The sequence below is a fragment of the Zingiber officinale genome, chromosome 3A (assembly GCF_018446385.1).
Source record: "Zingiber officinale cultivar Zhangliang chromosome 3A, Zo_v1.1, whole genome shotgun sequence".
In the NCBI taxonomy this organism is placed as follows: domain Eukaryota; kingdom Viridiplantae; phylum Streptophyta; class Magnoliopsida; order Zingiberales; family Zingiberaceae; genus Zingiber; species Zingiber officinale.
The window spans coordinates 104,761,735-104,784,856 of record NC_055990.1 but is presented as its reverse complement, the minus strand read 5'-3'; the positions used below and the strand labels follow the sequence as shown (position 1 = coordinate 104,784,856).

At 40.9% G+C, this 23,122-nt stretch overlaps 1 protein-coding gene across 1 annotated transcript; it reads left to right on the top strand.

Annotated features, from left to right (window-relative positions):
- The first annotated feature begins 21,851 nt into the window (after positions 1–21,851).
- On the top strand, positions 21,852–23,122 carry LOC122050553 (proline-rich protein 12-like). Its single transcript, XM_042611449.1, has 2 exons — positions 21,852–22,641; positions 22,809–23,122. Exons 1-2 carry the CDS (start codon positions 21,852–21,854, stop codon positions 23,120–23,122), a joined length of 1,104 nt encoding a protein of 367 aa, XP_042467383.1.

Here is a 23,122-nt window from a genome sequence, read left to right as displayed (position 1 = left end):
GTTCGCTAGAAAATGTCTGGTCAAAAGTGCCTTCAATCTTGATGGAAGGCGCCTTCCATGTGCCGCGGAAGGTGCCTTCAACTGACCGAAGGCACCTTCGGTCAGTTAGGGCGCGAGTTTAAGTTTTAATTTTAAGTTTAATTTAAATTATTTTAATTTTAAGTTAATTTTATTTTTAATTTAATTTAATTTAATTTTAAGTTTATTTTATTTTATTTGATTTCGAGTTAATTTTAATTTAATTTAATTTAATTTAATTTTAAGTTAATTTTATTTTAATTTTAATTAAATTTAAATTTAATTTGATTTAATTTAATTTTAATTTGATTTGATTTGATTTGATTTAATTTTAATTTTAATTTAATTTTATTTTATTTTAATTGATTTTGAATTAAATCTTTAGTCATCTCAACCGATCTATATTTTCAATCAGGGGATCCTATAATATTGTAAGATGAATTAGTTTGAATTTTAGGGTTGGATTTAACTTTATGTTAGATTCAAATTTAGCTTTGAGTTCAACAAATAAATTTTTTTTGGATAAAGTTCTGAGCTATGGTGAGTCTCCTAAACATCATTAGAGGAACCATGCTTTCAAAATTTTCTAAATAGTCCTATCCATTGAACTTAATAACAAAACTCTGGTTTAACCAGTTAGGATTCGTAAGGGGTAGCTTCAGTTAGTTCCACTAAGCCAAATGCACAATGTCGAAGTCATATCTTCCTAGACATGCATAGACAGAGTTTTCCTAACCTACTATCATCCAAAACATCACCAGTAGCGTTGATTAAGTTAAACTTTTTGTCCCTTTTTGACTAATCCTAATTATCTAGCCGGGTAAACTATTATTTTGGAGGTGCCAGTTAATTTGGAGTCTCCCCCTAAATTATTGATCTTTTTAGGTTTTGAATTTATGTTGATTACTTTTATAATTATTGTGAGATACGGCAAAAATAAAACAACCTATCATGATTTATGGGGATTTTTAGGTATTTTTCTGGTTTCATTTGGAGGACGTATGACCATGGTTAAGGGGATAAATTATTAAGTATAAGGTAGTAATGGAAATCACCGTTAGCAAGTGAGGAGTTAATTGTAAGTGGCTTAATTAACAACCCTACTTATATATTTAGAAGCTACAGTGCAAGCCCTAAAAACGTCGTTCCTCTTTACTCTTGTGCTGTCTCCCGAAATCGCCGACCATACCGAGAGCTCGACGGCCGTTCAGGGCTCGATCGCGCCGGGCCTTTGTCACAGATCAATTCTTCCACCTTCTCTACTCCTTAACGGAGGTCACGACGGTAGAGTCTTCACTGGAGAGTAGCCTTGCGCAAGGATCCGCGGCCGGGTGAGGGAATCTATGCTCCGGTGACACCGGAGTCGGGTTGTTTGCTCCATAGCTAGATTGTGGCGAGTAATGGTACTCCAGACGACTATTCCGTCTTCTTGAGGCATAGAGCTGAGCCGTGTTCATCGGATACTTCTTCTTCGTCGGGTGTTCCTTCGCCGACGGTGAGGGTTTGCGCCATTGAGGTAAGTTGAGGTGAGGATTGATTCCATTAGGGTTTTGGTAGCTGTGGGATCTGCAGTTTGCGACCAGGACGAGAGGTTGGATTGATTTTGGTTCGGTTCTGGCAGTGGCTTGCGGTGAGGAGATCGGCCACAACTTCCAGCTGCTGTTCTTCATCCGGGACTCATTGGGTAAGGTCTCTATCACTTTAGATGTTAAATCTGCAGACCTAGGTGTTGAATTCAAGTAGGATGTGTGCTGAATTGTGTGATTGCAATGATTTGTAGCCTTGTAGAAACATTGGTTGTGCATCTGAGGTAGTGAGCAGCACCATTGTGCTTGTGTCGATGATTCCACCTACCGGCAGTGAGTCAACAGCGGGGAGTTAGGTAAGGTATGTTGATTTTCTTAGAGATTGGAATATTGGAAGCGAATGGGAAGTTATTTTGTTGGATGCTCAGATGATTGATAGTTGTTGGTTTTGTTTAAGGAGGTGATAACCTTATTCAGTAGATGTTTATTTGTATATAGTGATTTAGCAATTTTAGCAAGGTTAAGGTTTTGCTGGTGTTGTGGGAATAGAGAATGTAAACTCGGAGTGTGGATTGGGTATTAGTAGTTCAGTGTGGTTGCGTTTGGATAATAAATGGAACTTGGAACCAATTCATCTGTCGTGTACATTAGTACAGTTCATTAGTTGCATACATATATATATATATATATATATATATATATATATATATATATATATATATATATATATATATAAAATTGATATCCTAGGACGAGCGTCGTGACGAGATTGGCGTCGGATTCAGCCTACATTTGAGGTGGGTACTTCTTAACTTGCTTCTTTAGATATCGATCTTAGTGCATGAGTTAGTTTCATATATGTAGTATTTATCTTGACTCCACTCGTCTTATTTCTTGTGCTTGATACTTTATCCACTCAATCTTTGAGATACTCGTTTCTGTATCTATACAGTCTCTCGTTGCTATTCAGGATATTTAGCAGGTACCGAATACCAGATAGTAGATATTAGATACTGGATAGATAGATATCAGATACCATATTTACTTGCTTTGACTGCTATCTATTCATATTTCTTATTGAGCATGCTGGCTTCATGTAGCATACCTGTTTCTGTTTATATATATATATGATGACTGTTGCATTGTTCGCATCATGTCATTGCATGCATTGCCGACGATCCTGTCTCCCTTGTGGTTGAGGCGGTTGTTGGCCAGGGCCGCACGCTCGGCCACTCATGGGTAGTGGTAGCTGGAGCGTGCCGCTTGTCCTGTCATGCCCCCACTCGCACACTCATGGGTAGTGATAGCTGGAGGTGCGGGCAGCAGGGACCCCCGTCGCAGACGTAGCTATTCAGCTACTATGCACCTGTCCATCCGGTCACTCGAGAGTAGTGGCGGCCTTTGGGTGGTACAGTTGTCATCGATCCGTCCTCTCGACCATACAGGGGTCATGGTGCAGAGAGGTGGCGGGGTGATCATCCGTACATACGCTGTTGTTATTATATTTGCTGGTTGTTTACTTATGCTGTCGTTGTTTATCTATGCTGCTGTTACTAGCTTATGCTGTTGTTGTTTGTTTATGCTGTTATGCTTACATAGGTTGAAATTTATACCTGTGATATGTGTTTAGACACTGACTTACTGTTGACATGTATATGCCTCACACGATACCATGTAGTTATGAGCAGTACAGTAGCAGGACTTTGCTACACTTTACCTTTTACTACTAGCCTAGGTTATAGAATCAGGTATGGATATGTTCTTTGATTACACAGTAGTATCTGCTATTTACCTTTCTGAGACTGTATCCTGTTGTATTTCTGCTATTTATGTTACTCATGCACAGTCTATTCTATTACCCGCTGAGTCTTTATACTCACCACCCACATTGGTAATTTCACCAGGTAGCTGATAGCGATGCTAGTACACTTGGAGGAGGATCCCAACTGCCAGTCCCACGTCGCTTCCGAGGACGGTTTTATGATTTTGGTTTTCATTTTATTGTGAGTTAAACCTTTGAATTTAGCATTGTAATAATTGGGCTGTGGACTTGTTATTTTGTATTTGGTTGTTTTGTCGAGGAGTCAAGCCGGGCCGACCCGCGGTGAGTTTTCGTTACTTTATACTTGTTATTCTTGCTTTCCGCTGTGTTTGATTTTACAGCCGTGTAGGCTGCATATTATCTGCGTGGTTGTGATTTTATTTGCATATGTATTATCTGTTGGTGATGTATACCGGTTCCATTTGTCACTGCTACAGGGGAGGTGCTGTCCGATTTTCGTCGGACAACCTTACTCTTGGGGCGTGACAATTATAGTGGACTTGATGGTAATTTAAGTTATTTGATTTGAATTTATTTTGTCTGTTTGAGTTTGACTTTATTTTACCTTTTAGATTTAGGTTTGATTTATTTAAGTTTATTTTGGAATTTATCTTTTTATTTTGGTTTGGTTTTGAATTATTTTTTAGGTTCAGTTTTGACTTTATAGTTTTAGTTGGATTTGGTTTTAGATAGTGGATTTCATTTTTAGGTACATAAAATTGATTGAGTCATACTTGCGTAATTAGATACGCTTTCGGAACTCAAGCATTAGTTAGTTTCTTATTTTGATCTATAAGTGATATAAAGGTTTTGTTAGTCAAGCTGGATTTGTATCCAAGACCGGACTTGTTGTATACATCTCTTTGTGATCCAAGTATCATGTCAAGGTACTTGGATCTAGTTGTAAATTTTTCAAGTAGTTCTTTTAGTTCAAGTATTTCGTCTTTCAATTTGGAATTATCCTCCTTAAGTTTTGTAACTTGAGTCGGAGGTTCAGGTTGAATTGGCTTAACTATTGAGTTTGATTTTAGTTGATCGTTAAATAATTTATTTTGTAGATTTAGTTCATTTATTTTATTTTCAGACATAGTTAATTTTTTATTTAAACATGCTATTATTTTAAAAAACTTTTTGCTTAAAGTAAATTGTACCTCCTTGGAACCTTCGGAAATGAGTGTGGACTCGTGGCTCGATTCAGGTTCGGACCCGTCTTCTGAGTCACTTTCCGATTTTGGTCCGTAAGCCATCAGCATGAGGTAGTTAGTGTGCTTTGGTTTGTCACTATCTGATTTCTCCACGGATGATTCATCCCAAGTCGCCTTGAAGGCTTTCTTTTTCTTTAGATTCGGGTAGTCATTCTTGTAATATCCCTTTCTGTTGCATCCAAAGCATTTGACGTTCGTCTTGTTATTGCTGGAGTTTGAGATTTAGTTGACCTTCTGTAGGTCCCTTTTTGTGAAATTCTTCTTTCTCCTGGTGAACATCTTCCTTACCAGGTTCACCATGTATTCTTCATCGTCTAAGTTTTAGTCAGACTCAACTTCAGGTTTCGGTTTGGTTCTGTTCTTTTCTTTTGATGTTCCTACAATGTAAGCAACACCTTTCTCAGGTTTGGCGTTAGTCTGTTTGTATAGCTCTAAATCACAAAAAGTTCATCTAACTTCAACTTGGATAAGTCCTCGAAATCTTATAGGCATCCACGATGGATGCCCACAGTACATTTCGAGGAAATGTGTTTAGCGCATACCTTATAAGATCTCAGTTCTCCATCTGGTGGCAGATTATGTGAAGTCCGTTGAGGATATCTTTTATCCTCACATGCAGCTAACTAGCAGTCTCACCTTCCTACATTTTTATATTAAATAATTTATTTAAATATAGATCTATTTTCGTTACCTTTGCGTCGTTGGTTTCCTCGTGTAGTTCTATGAGCTTGTCCTATAGCTCCTTGGCATTTTCGTGTGGGCCAACACGGTTCAACTCCTTCTTTGTTAACCTGACTGGATTGTGTTAAGGGCCTTGAAATCAATCTAGGCTTTCTTCTTTATTTCTGGATTCTAATTTTCTAGGTCTATTGGAATTTCGATGTTGTCAATTGGCGCCTTGTACCCTTTGGTGACGCTGAACCATTGATCGAAGTCAGTTTTCAAGTACACCTCCATCCGCTTCTTCTAGTATGGAAAATCATCCCTATTGAAGAGTGGGGACGAACAGTGTTATACCCTTCATTTTTGGCCATTTTAGAGCTATAAATGGAAAACTAAAGAAAGATACCAAGATTAGGTCTTGGATTAGCAGAGTTTAAGAAGAATAAGAAATATAACTTTGAAGGACTAGAGTGGTGTTGCACCAACTTCGAGTTAAAAATCGAACGAGAAATCGTTATTTGAAAAAGTAAGTTCTACCCATTCAAATTGAATACAAAAACTAAAATTCAAAAAGAAAATAAAAGAATTCCCCCTGGCTTGATTGGTAGTTGCACCAATTCAGAGAAAACTTGCTTTGATACCACTTGCTGGATCGAGTCGCACATGAGAGGGGGTGAATTATGTGGTTTTAAAAACTTGTTTCTTTTTTAAATTTAAAAAATAAGTACGCAGCGCAAAATTAAGAAGAAAAAGAACACAAGAAAACACGGTCGATTTTACTTGGTTCGGAGCCTTCGGCAACTCCTACTCTAAGACCCAGGTCCCATGGACCTATCAATGGGTAATCCACTAAAATACCTCTTTCGGTACCTCTGAAAGAGAGAATCGAGTGCAAAGAAAGTTAGAACAAGTGCAACATCCTACACTTGTTCTTTTGTAATAATTAATTACAAAAAAAGCTTTTGTTATCGACATGTATGAATCGAAGTGAGAACACTCGAGTGTCAATGTCGATGTGTTGACCGTGATCAAAAGTCCTTGGAGCAGTAGTCGGGCACAACACCTTCGTAGCAGAGTCACAGTAGGATGTTGGAGCAGTTGGAACCTTGAATGGGCGTATAGTAGCTCGTATATTAGTTGTTGAATGAAGCTTGGTCGAGACTGCCTTAAATAGGACATGGAAGGCGCCTTCCATTGGTGTTAAAGGAGCCTCTAATGAGAGAAATTTTATCCCGACTTTGTTGTGCCTTATCTGCGCCAAGATCAAAATTTTATCCCTTGGAAGGCGCCTTTAAGCCATTGAAGGCGCCTTCCATGAACAGTGCGAAGGCGCCTTCCAATGCTTGAAGACACCTTGTGGTACTGTTCATCTTAAGAATTTTTACTCCTTTTGTCCTACAAGTTATGTTAGTCTAAAACTAAAACATCAAACTTGCAAAGCAAAGTTATCACAATGAAAATAAGCAATAATTAGCTCATGTCCTCCAAGGACTAGGAACTAGTCAGTCTCAAATTAGGGATTCAAAATGGACCTAACCTGGACTGACGCCTATTATCCCTTAATCGAGACGCATCCTCACAAAGTCACTCTCCTCCTGTGACTTACCTTTACTTACCATCTTGCAATTGTTTGACTAGTCTTCTAACCCACTAGGTCTTCATGCCAGTTGTCCGGTCCGTAGACCCAATTGAACTTCTACCGGTTGTCCGATCCCGCGGACCCAATCGGACTTCTTGCTAGATATCCAGTCTGCTCGTTGACCTATCTAGGCTTCGCACCAGCTATCTAGTCCTGCGAACCTAGCTGGATTTCAGCCTGGTATCCGGTCCTTTGGACTCGTCAATTCCTGCAAACTCGGTAAAACAATTAGATCACAAAATACCGAACTTAATTCATTTGTCGTTCATCAAAATCTGAGTTAGACCGTTAGTGCAAACTATACCAAAATTTTTTCCCTTTTTTTATGCAATGACAACCTAGGTTAAGTTAGGAAAAATATACAACAAATACACACAAAATTATTCTAAGAGAGACAACAAAAAAAAATGAGTTAGTTTCATTTCTCTTTATCATTTTTTGGAGTTAAGTTATTTTAATTTTCATTTATTTTCTAACTTAACTCCTAACCCTCCCCTTTGACATTCATAAAAAAAATAAGTTGGTAAATGAAAAATGTGTGATAAGTAAAGTAATCAGTGAGAATAAAAAATTTTAAATAAAAAAAAATCAGAATTATTAGGGAAAGGAGTTAAAAGAGTTTTATAAACTTTAAAAATACTTTCATCAAAACACTTGTATTTAAAAAATGTCAGAATTTTGTGCAAGGAATGTTTTAGAATTTTTATACTAGGTTTTGAAAGATAACTTTTACAAAACTAACTATAAAGTTTAAAGTTCAAATAGTTTTGAAGAAATTTTCAAAGTAATTTTAAAAAATAACATAATTGTGGTTTTGAATAGTACTTCTGTATTAAAAAATACTTTTGAAATGAGTTTTGAAGAATTTTTGAATAAGGAATTTCAAAGTATCTTAAACAAGAATTTGAAAATATTTTCATAATTTCTTCAAGATATTGTAAGATAAGTTGTATATTTTTCAACCTACTTGTAAGATGTAGTCAAAATATTTTTCAAAGTATATTTAAAGTAATTTTCAAAGACACTTTGTATTTTAAACTTATTTTGACAATTAGTTTTAAATATTCTCCCCTGAATTTGATATTAAAAATAATCTAAACACCTAGAAAGTGGCCTTCCATGTCTAATCAGTAGTTACTAACTAACTATCAGAAGATAGCAGTATTCACTTGGTTAGTCAAGTTAAGTATATGTGTCCAGTTAGTAGTTAACCTGATTACTGTAATTTGGTATTCCTTGCCCAGACTTGTGTTGATGTATAAATATATGCATCTTAAGTCCAGATAATCTGCCTATGCATCTCACGTTATTCTAAGTTTTAGAATACACAATCAAGGGAGTCCTAGTATGTTTGTAAGATGCTCAAGTCCTAGGTCTATAGGAATATGCTTTCTATAGATCTGATCTAGACAAAGGCTAAAATCAAATTTGAAAGTCTAAGGAAATGAGAATTTTAAGAAAATAAAAGTAAAGATTTTTTCTTAGACTTTTCAAACTATTTTAATGAAAGTAAAAAAAAAATAACAGTTCTATTCTATCAAATACATTCCTAAATTAATCAAGCAATAGAGGTAAAAAGTGGCAAATACTATATGTTTAAATATTTATAGAATTCAAAACATGCACTGTATAATAAATAAAGTCAGAGTTGATCATCAGCTGGAGGTGGAGGCTATTCAAGTGCTCGCACAGTCATTCATCAAAACCTGAGTTACACCGTTAGTACAAACTACACTAACAACCTTCCCCTAGGATTCCTAAGCTTGAGAAAGCCTTGTGAAGATATCCCTCTAGAGGAACTTGCCAACTTGGAATAGCCTTGTTTCCTTTTACTTTTTTTTTTCTTGTAAGCTTTAACAGTTGTAATTAGGTACATTTGATAATGAAATGGAAATACCTTTGGAGTTTTTTGGGTAGTATTGAGGGCCCAAACTGAGAGCCCAAAGTTTAGAGCGGTTTTACACTGAGACCAAGTTAATTGTGAGCACATGAGAATCCTTGGAACCTGAAGAAGGCAACTTGAGTTCGTGGGAGCACGAGCGACTTTGAGTCTTGAAGCAAACCTCTGAGTTCATGGGATCACGATTTGATTCGATCTGAGACTGAGTGACTCTGAGTTCATAGGAGCAAAATTGTCTTTGAGCTCATGGGAACATAATTGGACTTGGTGTATGACTCGAGTGACTTAGACTCGATGTATCACCAGAGTGGCTTTGACTCGGTGTATAGCCCGAGTAACTTGAACTCGTTGTATGACTTGAGTGATTTGAACTTGTTGTATAGCCCAAGTGACTTAGACTCTGTGTATGACCTGAGTAACTTTGAGTTCATGGGAACACGATTAGACTCGGTGTATGGCCCAAGTGATTTTAAGTTTATGGGAACATGATTGGACTCGATGTATGGATTGAATGTTTTGGACTTGATGTATGATCTAAGTGATTTTGAGTTCGTGAGAACACATTAGACTCAGTGTATGACCTGAGTGACTTTGAAAGGAAATATAATCTTTTACTGTTGAAGGGAAAAGAGATATGCAAAAAGTAAGTAATTGCTTGCGATAAAGAAAAATGTGACGGGTACTCGAGGTCTCTAAGTGTGGTAAGGCTACAAATGCACCACCCTGTCATGGTCGTTGTCACCCGAGTCCTCTAAATAATATGCTCCTGAGCATAACTTGTTAGTGTTGGATCATGAATTTGATAGAGGGGGGAGGGGGTTGAATATCGATTTAAAAAATTAACGAGAATACGCAGCGGAATAAAAATCAACAACAATGCTAACACAAGTATTTTTTTACTTGGTTCAGAGTCTTCGGCGACTTCTACTCCAAGACCCGTACTCGTTGAGTGCTTTCGTTGGGTAATTCACTAGCAACTCGAAACGTTGATTACAAAAGTAAGGTACAGAAATGCTAGTAAAAATAATACCGATAATAACTTAGAAGAAAGAAAACAAAACGCTTGTCGAAGAGCCTTCACAACGTCGCAGGAGCACAGCAGAGCAATCGATGGGAGATCTTGTGCACTTGGATCCCTTTGGGGTGCCCTGAATGTGACGTAGCCGAGCCAACCAGGGTGCTCCACGTGGTGAAGCTCGTTCAAGGATAAAGTTTGCCTCCGGGCGCCCGGACCCTTGTTTTCCGGTAGCTTCCTTCCTACAAGAAAATGTTAGTCCGAGGCAATTATATATCCTATAAAATAGAGTGTTAGCACAATATATGATTAAATAAAATATTAATTACATTCTGTCTCATCGAGACTGGAATCTAGTTGAGATCTCAACTTAGAGTTTCGAGATGGTTCTAAGTTGGATCGGCGCCTAAGTTCCCTTCCTGGGAATGCATCCTCACAGTCACTCTCCTCCAGTGACTTACCTTCACTTACTCGCCAGATGTCTAGTCAGCCCGTCGATCCGTCTGGACTTTGTGTCAGTTACCTGGTCAGCCCGTCGACCTAGCTGAACTTCCCTACAATACTGAGTTAGCACAATAGATAAAAATAGTGTTAACAAAATTCAAGTATAACCTAGGGTTACCTCCTAGGGTTGAATAGCTTCACTCACTAGGACTTCCATTGCCTGACTTCACTCACCAGAACTTCCTCCACCTAGCTTCATTCACTAGGGCCCAACTTCACTTACCAGGACTTCCACCACCTATCTTCACTCACTAGGGTCCGGCTTCACTCAGCAGGACTTCCACCACCTAGCTTCACTCACTAGGGCCCGACTTCACTCACCGGGACTTTCACTTTGCTAGTCATCTAGTCCTGACTAGACTTCTCTCTCTCCAAACATCAAGTCCTGTTTGTGTCAACCCTTGGTCATATTATCAAACATCGGAACCCTAGAGGTCGATTGCACCAACAGTTAGTAATTTGATAGGGTCCTCACCATTGTAGCTTCTCACGTCTCCCACAAGCTTGACTTTCTTCCAAACAAAGTCACTAACCTAAAAGGTCCAAAGGATGACTCTCATGTTATAGGTCTGACACATTTGTTGTCTATAGGCTGAGCCAGATGATTGCCTTTTCCTGAGTTTCAATGATCAGATCGAGCTCGAGTAGTCGCTTGTTAGGATTAAAATTCTCATCAATTCTTCTAGGTTCCACCATCGTTTAGTTTTATCTTGGGCGTTTGTCACAAATAGCGTCAATTTTGTTGGTGCAATATCCCTCAGGTCAAGGTTGACCTGGGTAACCAAGCTGAGTCTTGGTTTGGGTTTAGATGTTTGACAATAAGATATTGATTGAAGAAAAGTCAAGTAGGTCAAGGTTAACTGGATACTTGACTGGGAAGTCCTAACTGGGATGTTAGGCAAAATGAAAGTCCTGGTAAGTGAAGCCAGGCAGAAGAAAAGTCCTGGTGAGTGAAGCCAGGCAGAAGAAAAGTCCTGGTGAGTGAAGCCAGGCAGAAGGAAGTCCTAGTGAGTGAAGCTAGGCAGATGGAAATCCTGGTGAGTGAAGCCAGGTGAAAGTCCTAGTGAGTGAAGCTAGGCAGATGGAAATCCTGGTGAGTGAAGCCAGGTGAAAATCCTGGTGAGTGAAGCCAGGTGAAAGTCCTAGTGAGTAAAGCTAGGCAGATGGAAAATCCTAGTGAGTGAAGCTATGTGAAAGTCCTGGTGAGTGAAGCCAGGCAAGGGAAAATCCAGATGGATCAAGGATGATCGGACATCTGGTGTTGGGAAGTCCAAGTAGGTCAAAGGATTGTTGGATACTTGGCATGAAAGAAAAGTCCAAGTAGGTCAAAGGGATGACCGGATACGCAGAGAAAAGTCCAAGTGGGTCAAAGGATTAACCGGACACTTGGTAAGGAGTCCTAGCGGTCAAGGGAGTGACTAGATGCTAGGCATGACATACCAACAGTCAAGGTTGACCGGATGTTGGTTTGGGAGGTTTAGGACTTGGTTTTGGACAAAACCAACTGGATCGATCCGTGGATCGATCCAAGATCCGGATCGATCGGTGGATCGATCCGACCTGTCCGAATGCTCGGATCGATCCGTGGATCGATCGAGGTCCCAATCGATCGATGGATCGATTGGGACGCTGCTGCTCGCGATAAGCGCCGGATCGATCCGTGGATCGATCTAAGCGCGCATCCTAGCTCGATCCCGGATCGATCCGTGGATCGATCCAAAGTCTCCCCGATCGATTGGGAACATTCGAATCGATCGGGATCCGACCGTTGGCGTCGTTTAAAGCCGCAGGCGAGCGTGGTCTTCGGCATCTCTTCACGAGCTCTTCTCAGATTCATTCCAGCTCCTCCACAGCTCTCTACAAGCACGTGATCGCCAGTTCTTGAAGGTTCTTGGAGGCTTTCCAAGTCAAGAGGCGGATCTATTGCAAGAGGAAGAAGTTAGGGTTAGGGTTTTTACGGCACATCTTGTAAGCTTTTGCTTAACTTGTATTTCCCTTTCTTCTTCTTGTATTGAGAGTGTTGTAGGGCTTCTCCGCCTTTGGTAGTTACCATAAAGGAGTGTTATTCATAGTGGAGGGTGTGTGTGTTGGTGTGGATCCTTGGATTAGTCACCTCTTGTGAGGTGGATACCAAGTAAAATCCTAGTGTTAGCGTGTTTGTGTTTGTTTCTGTATTTTCCGCTGCACATCCAAGAAGAAACAAGCAACGAAGAGCACCGAGCGAACGCGACGAGCTATTCACCCCCCCTCTAGCTACTTTTGATCCTAACAAGTGGTATCAGAGCAAGGCCGCTCTTCACCGGAATCATCGCCGGAAGGGTCAAGCATATCAAGAAAAGCTAGAGGGTGAAGAAGTTGGATCAAATTCCTCAAGTTCAAGACTTTATCAAGCTCAACTTCAAGATGCAATTCCAAGATGGGCTTGGATTTGACACAAGGGTGGCTCCACCATACACTTCTACGAGTTTCGATTCTTGGAAATCAAGAATCGAAAATTTTCTTATGATGGAGATAGAGCAATGGTTTGCTCTAATGGAAGGCTTCAAGGCTCCAAGAAATTCAAAGGGCAAAGTTCTAAAGAAAAGCAAATGGAGCCCGGAGCAAGTCCAAAGGTGCGAGGCAAATGACAAAGTGACCAAGCTTTTGGTCAATTTATTGCCAAGCACCATCCTTTGCAAAATTGGAGAGTTTGAAGGTGCAAAGGAGCTATGGAGCAAATTGGCCAAGCTTCATGAAGAGATCCCCTCCACTGTACAAGATCATGAAGAATCCAGAGAGGGTGACTCTGTGGAGCAAGACCAAGAGGAGGACTCTGAGGTTGAGAGATGCTCAACCTCGGAAGAAGAGGAAATCCAAGAAGCTTCATCCTCAAGGGAATGCAACGAAGGGAACAAGGAGGGAGCATACTCCTTGTTTCATATTCAAGATGATGAAGCCTTCACCTCTAGGATTGAGGGGGAGCAATCCTTGGTGACACCGGATCAAGAAGAAGAAGAAGCTTCTACATCCGGGTCAAGAGAAGAAGAGGAGGAAGAAGCTTCTACCTCCACAAGTCAAGAAAAATCAAATGGAGGAGAATCAAGGTCCGATCAAGAGGAAGCTTCTACCTCCGGATCCAAAGAAAAAGATGCCACCCCTATAAGCAAAGGTATAAATGTTTCAATTAATAATAAAAATCATATAATATGTTTTGAGTGTAGGGAACATGGGCACTATAAGAGCAAGTGTCCCAACTTGGCCAAGAAGAAGGGCCAAGTGGCACAAAAGGGCAAGGAGAAGCCCAAGGTGACCACCCCCGGGACAAAGAAGAGCAAGGAGCACATTGTGTGCTTCTTGTGTCAACAAAAAGGGCATTATCGAAGTCAATGCCCCAAGGGGAAGAAAGTGGTCAAGGCTCAAGGAGGCACTAGTCAAGGGGGAGCCTCCAAGGTAAAAAGGAAGGTAACTTTCGTTGAGCCTATTTCCTTGCAAAATGGTAAAAAGCATGCTAGGTCAAATTTTTATCATTTTAATGCGATTTACCATAAGAATAGGAAGCATGAGGGCTTTAAGGAAAAGCATGTAGCCCTACATGCCAAAACTACTACACCTAAGGCTAGGAATGTAGGTAAAAGTCTAGGCAAGAACTCTAAGGATTGTAGCTACAAGCCTAGAAACAAAAATGCTCATGAACTTAATGGAAAACCAAAAACTAAGGACTTAGTGATGGAAAATCAAGTCTTGAGGTCAAGACTTGATAAAATGGAAAAGACCCTAAAAAGGATGGAAAATATCCTATTAGGGCAAAATGAGCATAACCTAGGTTTAGGGGTACAAAAGTCATCCAATGGCCATAAAGGTTTGGGATACAAACCAAAAGCCAAGAAGGATGTGCCTAGTTATCATAGGGTTCCATATAGTTATGGAACGAACCCTAAGTCTAGAGGTCAAGTCAAGGATACAAGGGAAGATATCCCTAGAAGTATCTTTGCAACCAAAGTGACTAAGACTTCTAAGAAGTCTAAGAAAGTCACAAACAAGGTCACAAGGGAGGTTATCCCTAGAGTTGACCTAGAAAATGTGACCAAGGCTTCTAAGAAGCCCAACAAGGTCACTAGGAAGGTATCTAGGGAAGTTATTCCTAGTGAGTACCTAGAGCATCCAAGGAGCACCAATAGGTGTTGGGTTCCTAGGAGCATCTTCTCTACCCCATAGATGGGTTAGAGAGTGTCAACTCCGATTAGAAGGGTGGTTAACTCAACTTTGAGGAAATTGACACTCAAGGAGCATTTTCAAGGTTTTTGTTAACCTTTGAAAATGAAATGAAATTATTACTTACTCCTTGAAAGAGTAAAATGTGCCTAATGGTGGAAGAATTGATTTTAATCTTAAATGGCACATATTGGGAAATTCATAAGAACTATCAAGTTGGGATTTTGGTATGTTCTTAGGCAATTTAAGGCAATCCGAGCCTTAATTTAAAAGTGCTACTCTTGTGGAAAAATGGAATATGCCAACATTTGAGGAATATACTTAATTTTAATTGGCATAAATTAATCAAGGGAATAAGAAATGCAAACTTAGGCTTTGGCATTTTCTTGAAGCACTTTAGGGCAATCTAGATTTAAGTTGTAAGTTTAGCTAAGACTTTAAGGATACTTAGATAGTTAATCTAGGTATATTTTATTTATGCTAAATCTTGCCATGATTGTTTGTCCATCATATGCCATGACATCATATTTTATCTTATTTGTATTTTGCATTCATGACTTATCATGAAAAATACAAAAATACCATGTCATGCCATACATACATCATGTAGTTATAGGAATCTTTCTTTTGAAAGCTATTTTATTTTGATGTATGCCACAACATTATCATGCATTATGTTTATTTCCTTAAAAATTAAGGACATATGGCATTAGTTAAACAAGTGGCATTTGTTTACAACAAGTGGAATAAACAAGTGACATTTGTTTAACAAGTAAATCAACAAGTAACATCCTTTGTGGATGTCTACCTCTCAAAATGCCTAGATAGATATGCATGATCCCTAGAATAGGGCAAAACCAAAATCCTACATCTCACAAAGACTATAAGGTGACTTGTATGTGTTTTAGTGCACATTAGATACAAGTGAGATGTTAGGATGATGAACAAAACTCAAGATGTTGATTTAGTGCATTCTTCTGAGTTTTAGATTCATCAAAACACATAGTTATGTGTTTTCTCATCATTGGGAAAGCTAATGTACAAGTCATGTGCATTATGCCCAAGGAACATGATGGGATATTGGTTTTGAAAATATTTTTAAAATGGTTTTGGAAAACCTTGGTGAAGGCTATCTTTTGATAGTAATCACCATTGAATAGTTAGACACAAACTTGAAGAAAAACACTAAAGTTTTTGCAAGTTTTCAAGTTTGTGTCAATCTTTGAAAATATGATGTATTTTCATAGAAAGCTATTTTTCCATGATTAAGTATGCCCTAAATAATGTCTACACGAAATTTCATAATTTTTGGATTTTTGTAGAATTTTCTAGGGGTTTCTGAAGTTGACTGAAATGGAATTTCAGCAACTATCAGAGCTCCGATCGATCCATGGATCGATTGGAGTTCCTGAATCGATCCGTGGATCGATTCAAACGGCAATTCCCGCGAGCAGAAGCTCGCTGGATCGATCAGCCGATCGATCCAGGGAGTCTGAATCGATCCGTGGATCGATTCAGAAAGGTTCAATCGATTGGAACCCAACTTCAATCGATCCAAGTTGCTGATTTTGGCTGGGAAGGCCTGATTTCAGCATCTTTGAACCTCTTCGAGTCTAGGTAACCATTCCAAACCCCTTAAATACATTTGTATACATACAAAGGGTGTTTTCATGTTGAAAACAAGGATGGATTGGTTAACGAAGACTAAGTAGAAGTTTAGGTTGAGGTTGTTTCAAATTTTGAATATTTGAACCTCAAAACTTCCAAATTTGGGTTTCCTAATGTTTTAGGGATTCCAAGTCATTGTTGGTGCAATGACAGAAGTTACCACCATGTCTTTAGGGGGAGGGACTCTTTAAAGACATGAAAATTATTTTTCATGAACCTTGGAAGGTGGTTAACCTTCTGTTGTGAACTTGCTCAAGGTTGAGCATTTAAACTTGAAATGGGGAGAAATGGGGAGTGGATATCCTCATTATTTCAAGTGGACACTCAAGTGGTAGATAATGCTCAAGGTTGAGTAGTTGTCTACATTGAGGGAGAAGTTAAGGATAAATGAAGGGTATGGGACCTTCATTATCGTGTTGATCACAACGAGTGATGTTGTGAACAACGATGAGCAACTCTTCAGGGGGAGAGTCTTCAACAAATGGATTTGTTGAAGAGTGCCCAGAATTGGAGCATACGTTGATGTGTGTCCAACGATGGGTTGATGTGTGCCAATAGGGGGAGAATGTATGGTTAAGCTTAGTCCTTCATTACCTATGGGAAGGTCATAGGGGGAGAATGAAAGGACTCATGAAAGGGAGTAAGTTAGGCTTTCATTACCTAGAGGGAGTTTGCCCTCTTAGGGGGAGAATGAAGAGCTTAATTTATGCTTTCATTACCTAGTGGCATGAAGAAGGAGGCTATGGGATTAGCCTAACTTACATATGGGATTGTAAGTGTTATTGTGGTATTGTCAAACATCAAAAAGGGGGAGATTGTTGGTGCAATATCCCTCAGGTCAAGGTTGACCTGGGTAACCAAGCTGAGTCTTGGTTTGGGTTTAGATGTTTGACAATAAGATATTGATTGAAGAAAAGTCAAGTAGGTCAAGGTTGACTGGATACTTGACTGGGAAGTCCTAACTGGGATGTTAGGCAAAATGAAAGTCCTGGTAAGTGAAGCCAGGCAGAAGAAAAGTCCTGGTGAGTGAAGCCAGGCAGAAGAAAAGTCCTGGTGAGTGAAGCCAGGCAGAAGGAAGTCCTAGTGAGTGAAGCTAGGCAGATGGAAATCCTGGTGAGTGAAGCCAGGTGAAAGTCCTAGTGAGTGAAGCTAGGCAGATGGAAATCCTGGTGAGTGAAGCCAGGTGAAAATCCTGGTGAGTGAAGCCAGGTGAAAGTCCTAGTGAGTAAAGCTAGGCAGATGGAAAATCCTAGTGAGTGAAGCTAGGTGAAAGTCCTGGTGAGTGAAGCCAGGCAAGGGAAAATCCAGATGGATCAAGGATGATCGGACATCTGGTGTTGGGAAGTCCAAGTAGGTCAAAGGATTGACTGGATACTTGGCATGAAAGAAAAGTCCAAGTAGGTCAAAGGGATTGACCGGATACTTGGCACAGAGAAAAGTCCAAGTGGGTCAAAGGGATTGACCGGACACTTGGTAAGGGAGTCCTAGCAGGTCAAGGGAGTGACTAGATGCTAGGCATGACATACCAACAGGTCAAGGTTGACCGGATGTTGGTTTGGGAGGTTTAGGACTTGGTTTTGGACAAAAACCAAGTGCTGGATCGATCCGTGGATCGATCCAGGATCTGGATCGATCGGTGGATCGATCCGACTGGAGGCTTCGGATCGATCCATGGATCGATCAGAGGTCCCAATCGATCGGTGGATCGATTGACCAGCGATAAGCGCCGGATCGATCCGTGGATCGATCCGAGCTCTGAGAAATGGTCGGATCGATCCGTGGATCGATCCAAAGCCTCCCGATCGATTGGAACATTCGAATCGATCGGGATCCGACCGCTGGCGTCGTTTAAAGCCGCAGCGAGCGTGGTCTTCGGCATCTCTTTACGAGCTCTTCTCAGATTCATTCCAGCTCCTCCACAGCTCTCTACAAGCACGTGATCGCCAGTTCTTGAAGGTTCTTGGAGGCTTTCCAAGTCAAGAGGCGGATCTATTGCAAGAGGAAGAAGTTAGGGTTAGGGTTTTTACGGCACATCTTGTAAGCTTTTGCTTAACTTGTATTTCCCTTTCTTCTTCTTGTATTGAGAGTGTTGTAGGGCTTCTCCGCCTTTGGTAGTTACCATAAAGGAGTGTTATTCATAGTGGAGGGTGTGTGCGTTGGTGTGGATCCTTGGATTAGTCACCTCTTGTGAGGTGGATACCAAGTAAAATCCTAGTGTTAGCGTGTTTGTGTTTGTTTCTGTATTTTCCGCTGCACATCCAAGAAGAAACAAGCAACGAAGAGCACCGAGCGAACGCGACGAGCTATTCACCCCCCCCCCCTCTAGCTACTTTTGGTCCTAACAAATTTGTTCCTGTTTGAAATTGTTAGTAGGTGAGTCACTGGTGAGCGACTGCTGCAGAGAAGCTCCTTGATGATTTGGTGGTGAAGAGAGTTCTTGAGGTCCCTACAAGATTCAGTGAGAGGTTAGAATAGGTGTCAAGGTTGGATTCAACGTGACCACTCTGACACTCAAATTAGCACAAGGGCTGGAGGAGGAGAATCCTAGTGGAGAAGAAGAATTCAAGTCTCTATGTGTGCATACCTATGCCCGCCAAAACGGACTTCTTTGTATACCTTCCCCCAATGGAGAGCATGAACTCCACGTCTGATTGTGGGGCTGCCGCGTAGGTCTCCACTGTAAAATACCGAAAAGGGCGAATAACCATAAGGGGATTTTTAGAAATTTTTAGAAATTTTTAAAAATTTTCAGGAAAATTTTCAGAGCTTGTATGACGAGTTTAAGGGGATCAAATATTGGGCCCTGGGGAAAGCCTGTTTAGGCTACTCCATTTAAGCGAGGAAAAGTTGAATTTTTATTTTCTTTCTTTTTTCCCCCTCTATTCCCTATTTCCTTTCCCCGACGCCGGCCTCTCTTCATTTCATCGATCCTTCTTCGCTTTCCCCACCTGCGTGCGTCGATTTCTCCTTCCTCGTGATTGTCTTCTTCTTTCCCCACTCATCGCCGACGCCGACGCTGATCACCCACATCGATCGCCGGCGCTGATCGTGGCTGGCAACATGCCCTAATGTCGGCATAGGTCCATCACCCTCGACCAAGGGCAGAGAGTCGTGCCCTAACATCGATCTCCTCTTGTGATCGGTCCAGCCTCGATGTTGCGCACAACCCCGATCTGGTCAGCACCGACGGTTCCTCGTCGCGTGTGTAGGTTCATCGAGATTGGAGGAACTGCTGAGCTAGCAGTTGATCATCGTCGGTCGTCACCTGATCTCTTCTTACAGCCGACGCTGCCCCTTTTTTGCAATGAGCAGCCAATACCAACATCTCACTCTGTCCGCTGTTTCTCGCGTGCCATCAAAATTGAGGTAAGCTGAGTTGTGGATTAGTGTGCATTTCAATGATAATTTGGCTAATTATGAATGTTGATGTTAGTGGATGTTGGTCTTAAGTGGGTTCATTAACTGATTGTGATTTAGGGTGTTGATTTGAAGATGATGGAGAAATAGTGAGCTCCCTCTCCACGGATCATAGGGGAGTGCTCTGTTGCCTTGCTGCCATATTAGAGGTAAACACCAATTGTAGCCACTGATTTTTGGTACATTGGATGTTGGATTATAGATTTGGGCAAGTTTGGGTTTAATCCTATCAATGATAGTATTGGGATTAGTGTTAGAATTAATTGAGGAGATAGATGATCCAATTAGGGTTTATAATTGATTTGGATTTATGTTAGCTTCTCGGGGATTTGATTTAGCTAATTAATTTATATGTAATTAGCTAAATCTGTATATCATATATTACAAGACTTTGATTCGAGACGACGTCTCGATGTGGGGTCTATTTCGGATACGATCACCATTTTTTGAGGCGGGTACCTTGACTTATCTTTTAGATAATGTCATGTTGATATGCTTAGTAGATTTTAACAAGTAGTAATAATTATATTTATATCTGCATCGGTATGTCACTATTTATTTTCGAACATATTTTGTTTGTTACCTGTTTAGCATTCATGCCCCTGTTTATTATTTATATTATAGAGGTAGTGACATACCATGCCATGTGATATACCGGACTAGTCATTTACAATATCTGACTTGTATACCTAGATCTGTATATTTGATCCATTTATTTTTGGTACATGTTTTATGGAGGTAGATATGGTCAAGATTTGTATGCTTAGTGTCATGCATCATCTTGTATGATTGCATGTTGTGCGATAGTCAGCTCCATTATTGTTGAGCATATCGCCAGTTACATGGATCTGCACATACAACCACTCATGGGTTAGTGGTTTTTATTCAGGCAGGGTGTGTTGCAACAAGTTGCTCTATTTGGCTCCGTTGGTCCGCTCATGGGTAGTGTGATGCAGCGTGGTAACCGACAAGGATCCCTCCTCTAGATTGTCTCAGGGAGATGAGAGCATTGCGCTCCCCCACTTATGATTTGGGGTAAGAGGATAGGTGTACTCTGACAGCATCCCGTTCACTCGGTCACTAATCAGGAGCAGTGACGGCAGAGCGCATGGTTGTCATAGCCCTACCCACTCGGTCTCACCATCGTGTGTGAGATGGCTGACTGGCGTCAGGGGTGACCAAGACATGTCATTGGCATCATATGCATGATGCATTTATTGCTTGTGTTTGCTGCACTTTGTTTGCTGCATATTAGATGGATGCATATGATTGACATGCATACAGGAACATGTATTTTCGGTCTGACGATCTTGTTATCCTGATAAGAGGTCCCGGTGAATATAACTTCTCCCTTATCTTCAGTTTTGCATTGTTTCATTACTTCTGGAGACTGTACACATATTTATTACCGCTAGTTATTATTTACTATGCATGCCAACTAGGTATCCGCTGAGTGTTGGACTCACCCCCCGTTATTACCATTTCAGGTTGAGGCTGTCTGGAGGAGTTCCAGTCGCTAGTTTCCCCCTCCAGGTTGCGAGGATTTCCGTTTTGGATCTTCTCTGTGGTTTTCTTATTATGTTATCGTCTACATTTTCATACTTGTACCTTTTGGCACTTGGATCTTGTATTATCCCTTATTATCAATGGGTTTTTGTTTGGATGTATGCTGGTGATTTAAGTTTTATTGGTGTAGTTGAGTAGGATATAAGATTTAAGTTTTATGGGTGTAGTTGAGTAGGATATTTGAGATGTTTCCCTTATCGTTGCTTTTGTTTGGTTTTTACTATAAACTGCGTGGGTGCTTGCTTAATATATATTGTTATTGTTCTGGCCGTATTGGCCAAGGTATATGTGGCCCTGAGGGCATTGTAGGAAGTCTTATATTGTCACCCGTACATAGGAGATGCTGCCGAAATTTCTTCTGGCAAAGACTACCTGAGGTGTGACAATTTATTTGGTATCAGAGCAGGTTTCCGATACCTATTGTTTTGTGTTTTGGGATTTTTGAGATAATCTGATACCAATATTTTTGGTATCAGAGCGGGTTATGATACCTGCTTTTTATGTTCTGGATTTGAGAGTTAGCCCAAGTTTGCTAGTTAACTTGGGTATTTATTTTTCAGATTTGTACGGATTTCCGTCGATTTTCTTGTACGAAATTTCGAGGTTATAAAATGGGGATTAGACAACGACGGAACATCTCCAGACGACAAATAGGTAAAAAGGTAATTTCATAATTTTTGTTACTTGTAGTAATATCTGAGTTATAACTTAATTGATATGAGGAGATCTACACGTGCATTTGCATTGAGACGTGGTGTTAGACGACCACGTAAGAGGACTTTGGAATCTCTGGCAACGGACTTGCTAGAGATCCCTATTGGGGTTGAGCCTGTCGGTCAGGGACCGACTCAAGATACTGCAGGTGCGTCGGGCTCCCAGACCCCGATAGCTCCTTTAGAGGTACCTACCTCGGTTGCACCCATTATACCCACCCCTATAGTATTTACGGTACGACCAGCGGTACCATCGGCATACCTGGTACCACCACCACCAGTGCCTACGGCGTACCAAGCACCACCACCACCGGTGCCTACTGCACACCCAGCACCCGCACCAGCAGCAGCAGTTGCTCCACCTCCGGTACCACCACCCACTGTACCTCCAGTCGCGCCCACCTATACTGACCCTGCAGTGCCACCAGTGGCACCTGCCCTAGCCTATGCAACAACACCGGGGATATCTCCCCCAACCTATCCAGCGGTACCACCTGTAGTACCACCTGTAGGACCAGCTCCAGTGGTTCCACCAGTTCATACAGCCGTCCCTACTCAGCTCATTGATATAGTTGCGGCACGAGCTCGGATCCTAGCTTTGGCGAAGTCGATGAAATGTCGATTCACAGTGTTCTGCGGAGAGACCAATTCGAGTGTGGCCCAGTCCTGGATAGAGACTTTGGAGCAGACCTTCTTCTACATGACTTGCTCTGAATGGGAGAAAGCAGAGCTGGTTGTTTTCCATCTACGAGACGAGGCTGATATATGGTGGGATACGCAACGTTCCATTATAGGTGAGCAGAATATTACCTGAGCGAGTTTCAAAGAGGCTTTTGAGAGCAGGTATTGCCCACGAGCATATCAAATGACTTGCCGGCAGGATTTTCTGAGTTTGCGGTAGAATAACTGTTCGGTGACAGAGTACAATGCTGAGTTTAATCGTTGGCCAGGTTTTGTCCAGAATTAGTTGCTGAGGACAGATCCCGCATGCTACAGTTTATCCAAGGTCTGGATGGACATCTGCAAGTACAGCTTGCCAGTTTTGGAAGTTCATCCTATTTAGAGACGTTAGACAGAACCCTCATGATTGAATCAGCTCAGCATAGAGCATTTCTGGACAGGAAAAGGAAGCAGATGGGTCCGACATCAGGACAGATCCAGCAGCCACAGGCTACCAGAAAACAACAGAGTGGTCACAGTCGGCCAGGTCAGGGTAGTTCTGGGGCTTCGGGGCAGCCTCAGAAGTCAGGGCGATCTTCATCAGGACATTCCTGA

Excerpts from the sequence above, each read along its gene's own strand:
- LOC122050553 (XM_042611449.1), top strand. The coding sequence starts at position 21,852 with ATGAGGAGATCTACACGTGCATTTGCATTGAGACGTGGTGTTAGACGA. Across the intron at positions 22,642-22,808 it reads TACGCAACGTTCCATTATAG|AATTAGTTGCTGAGGACAGA; the intron begins GTGAGCAGAATA and ends GGTTTTGTCCAG.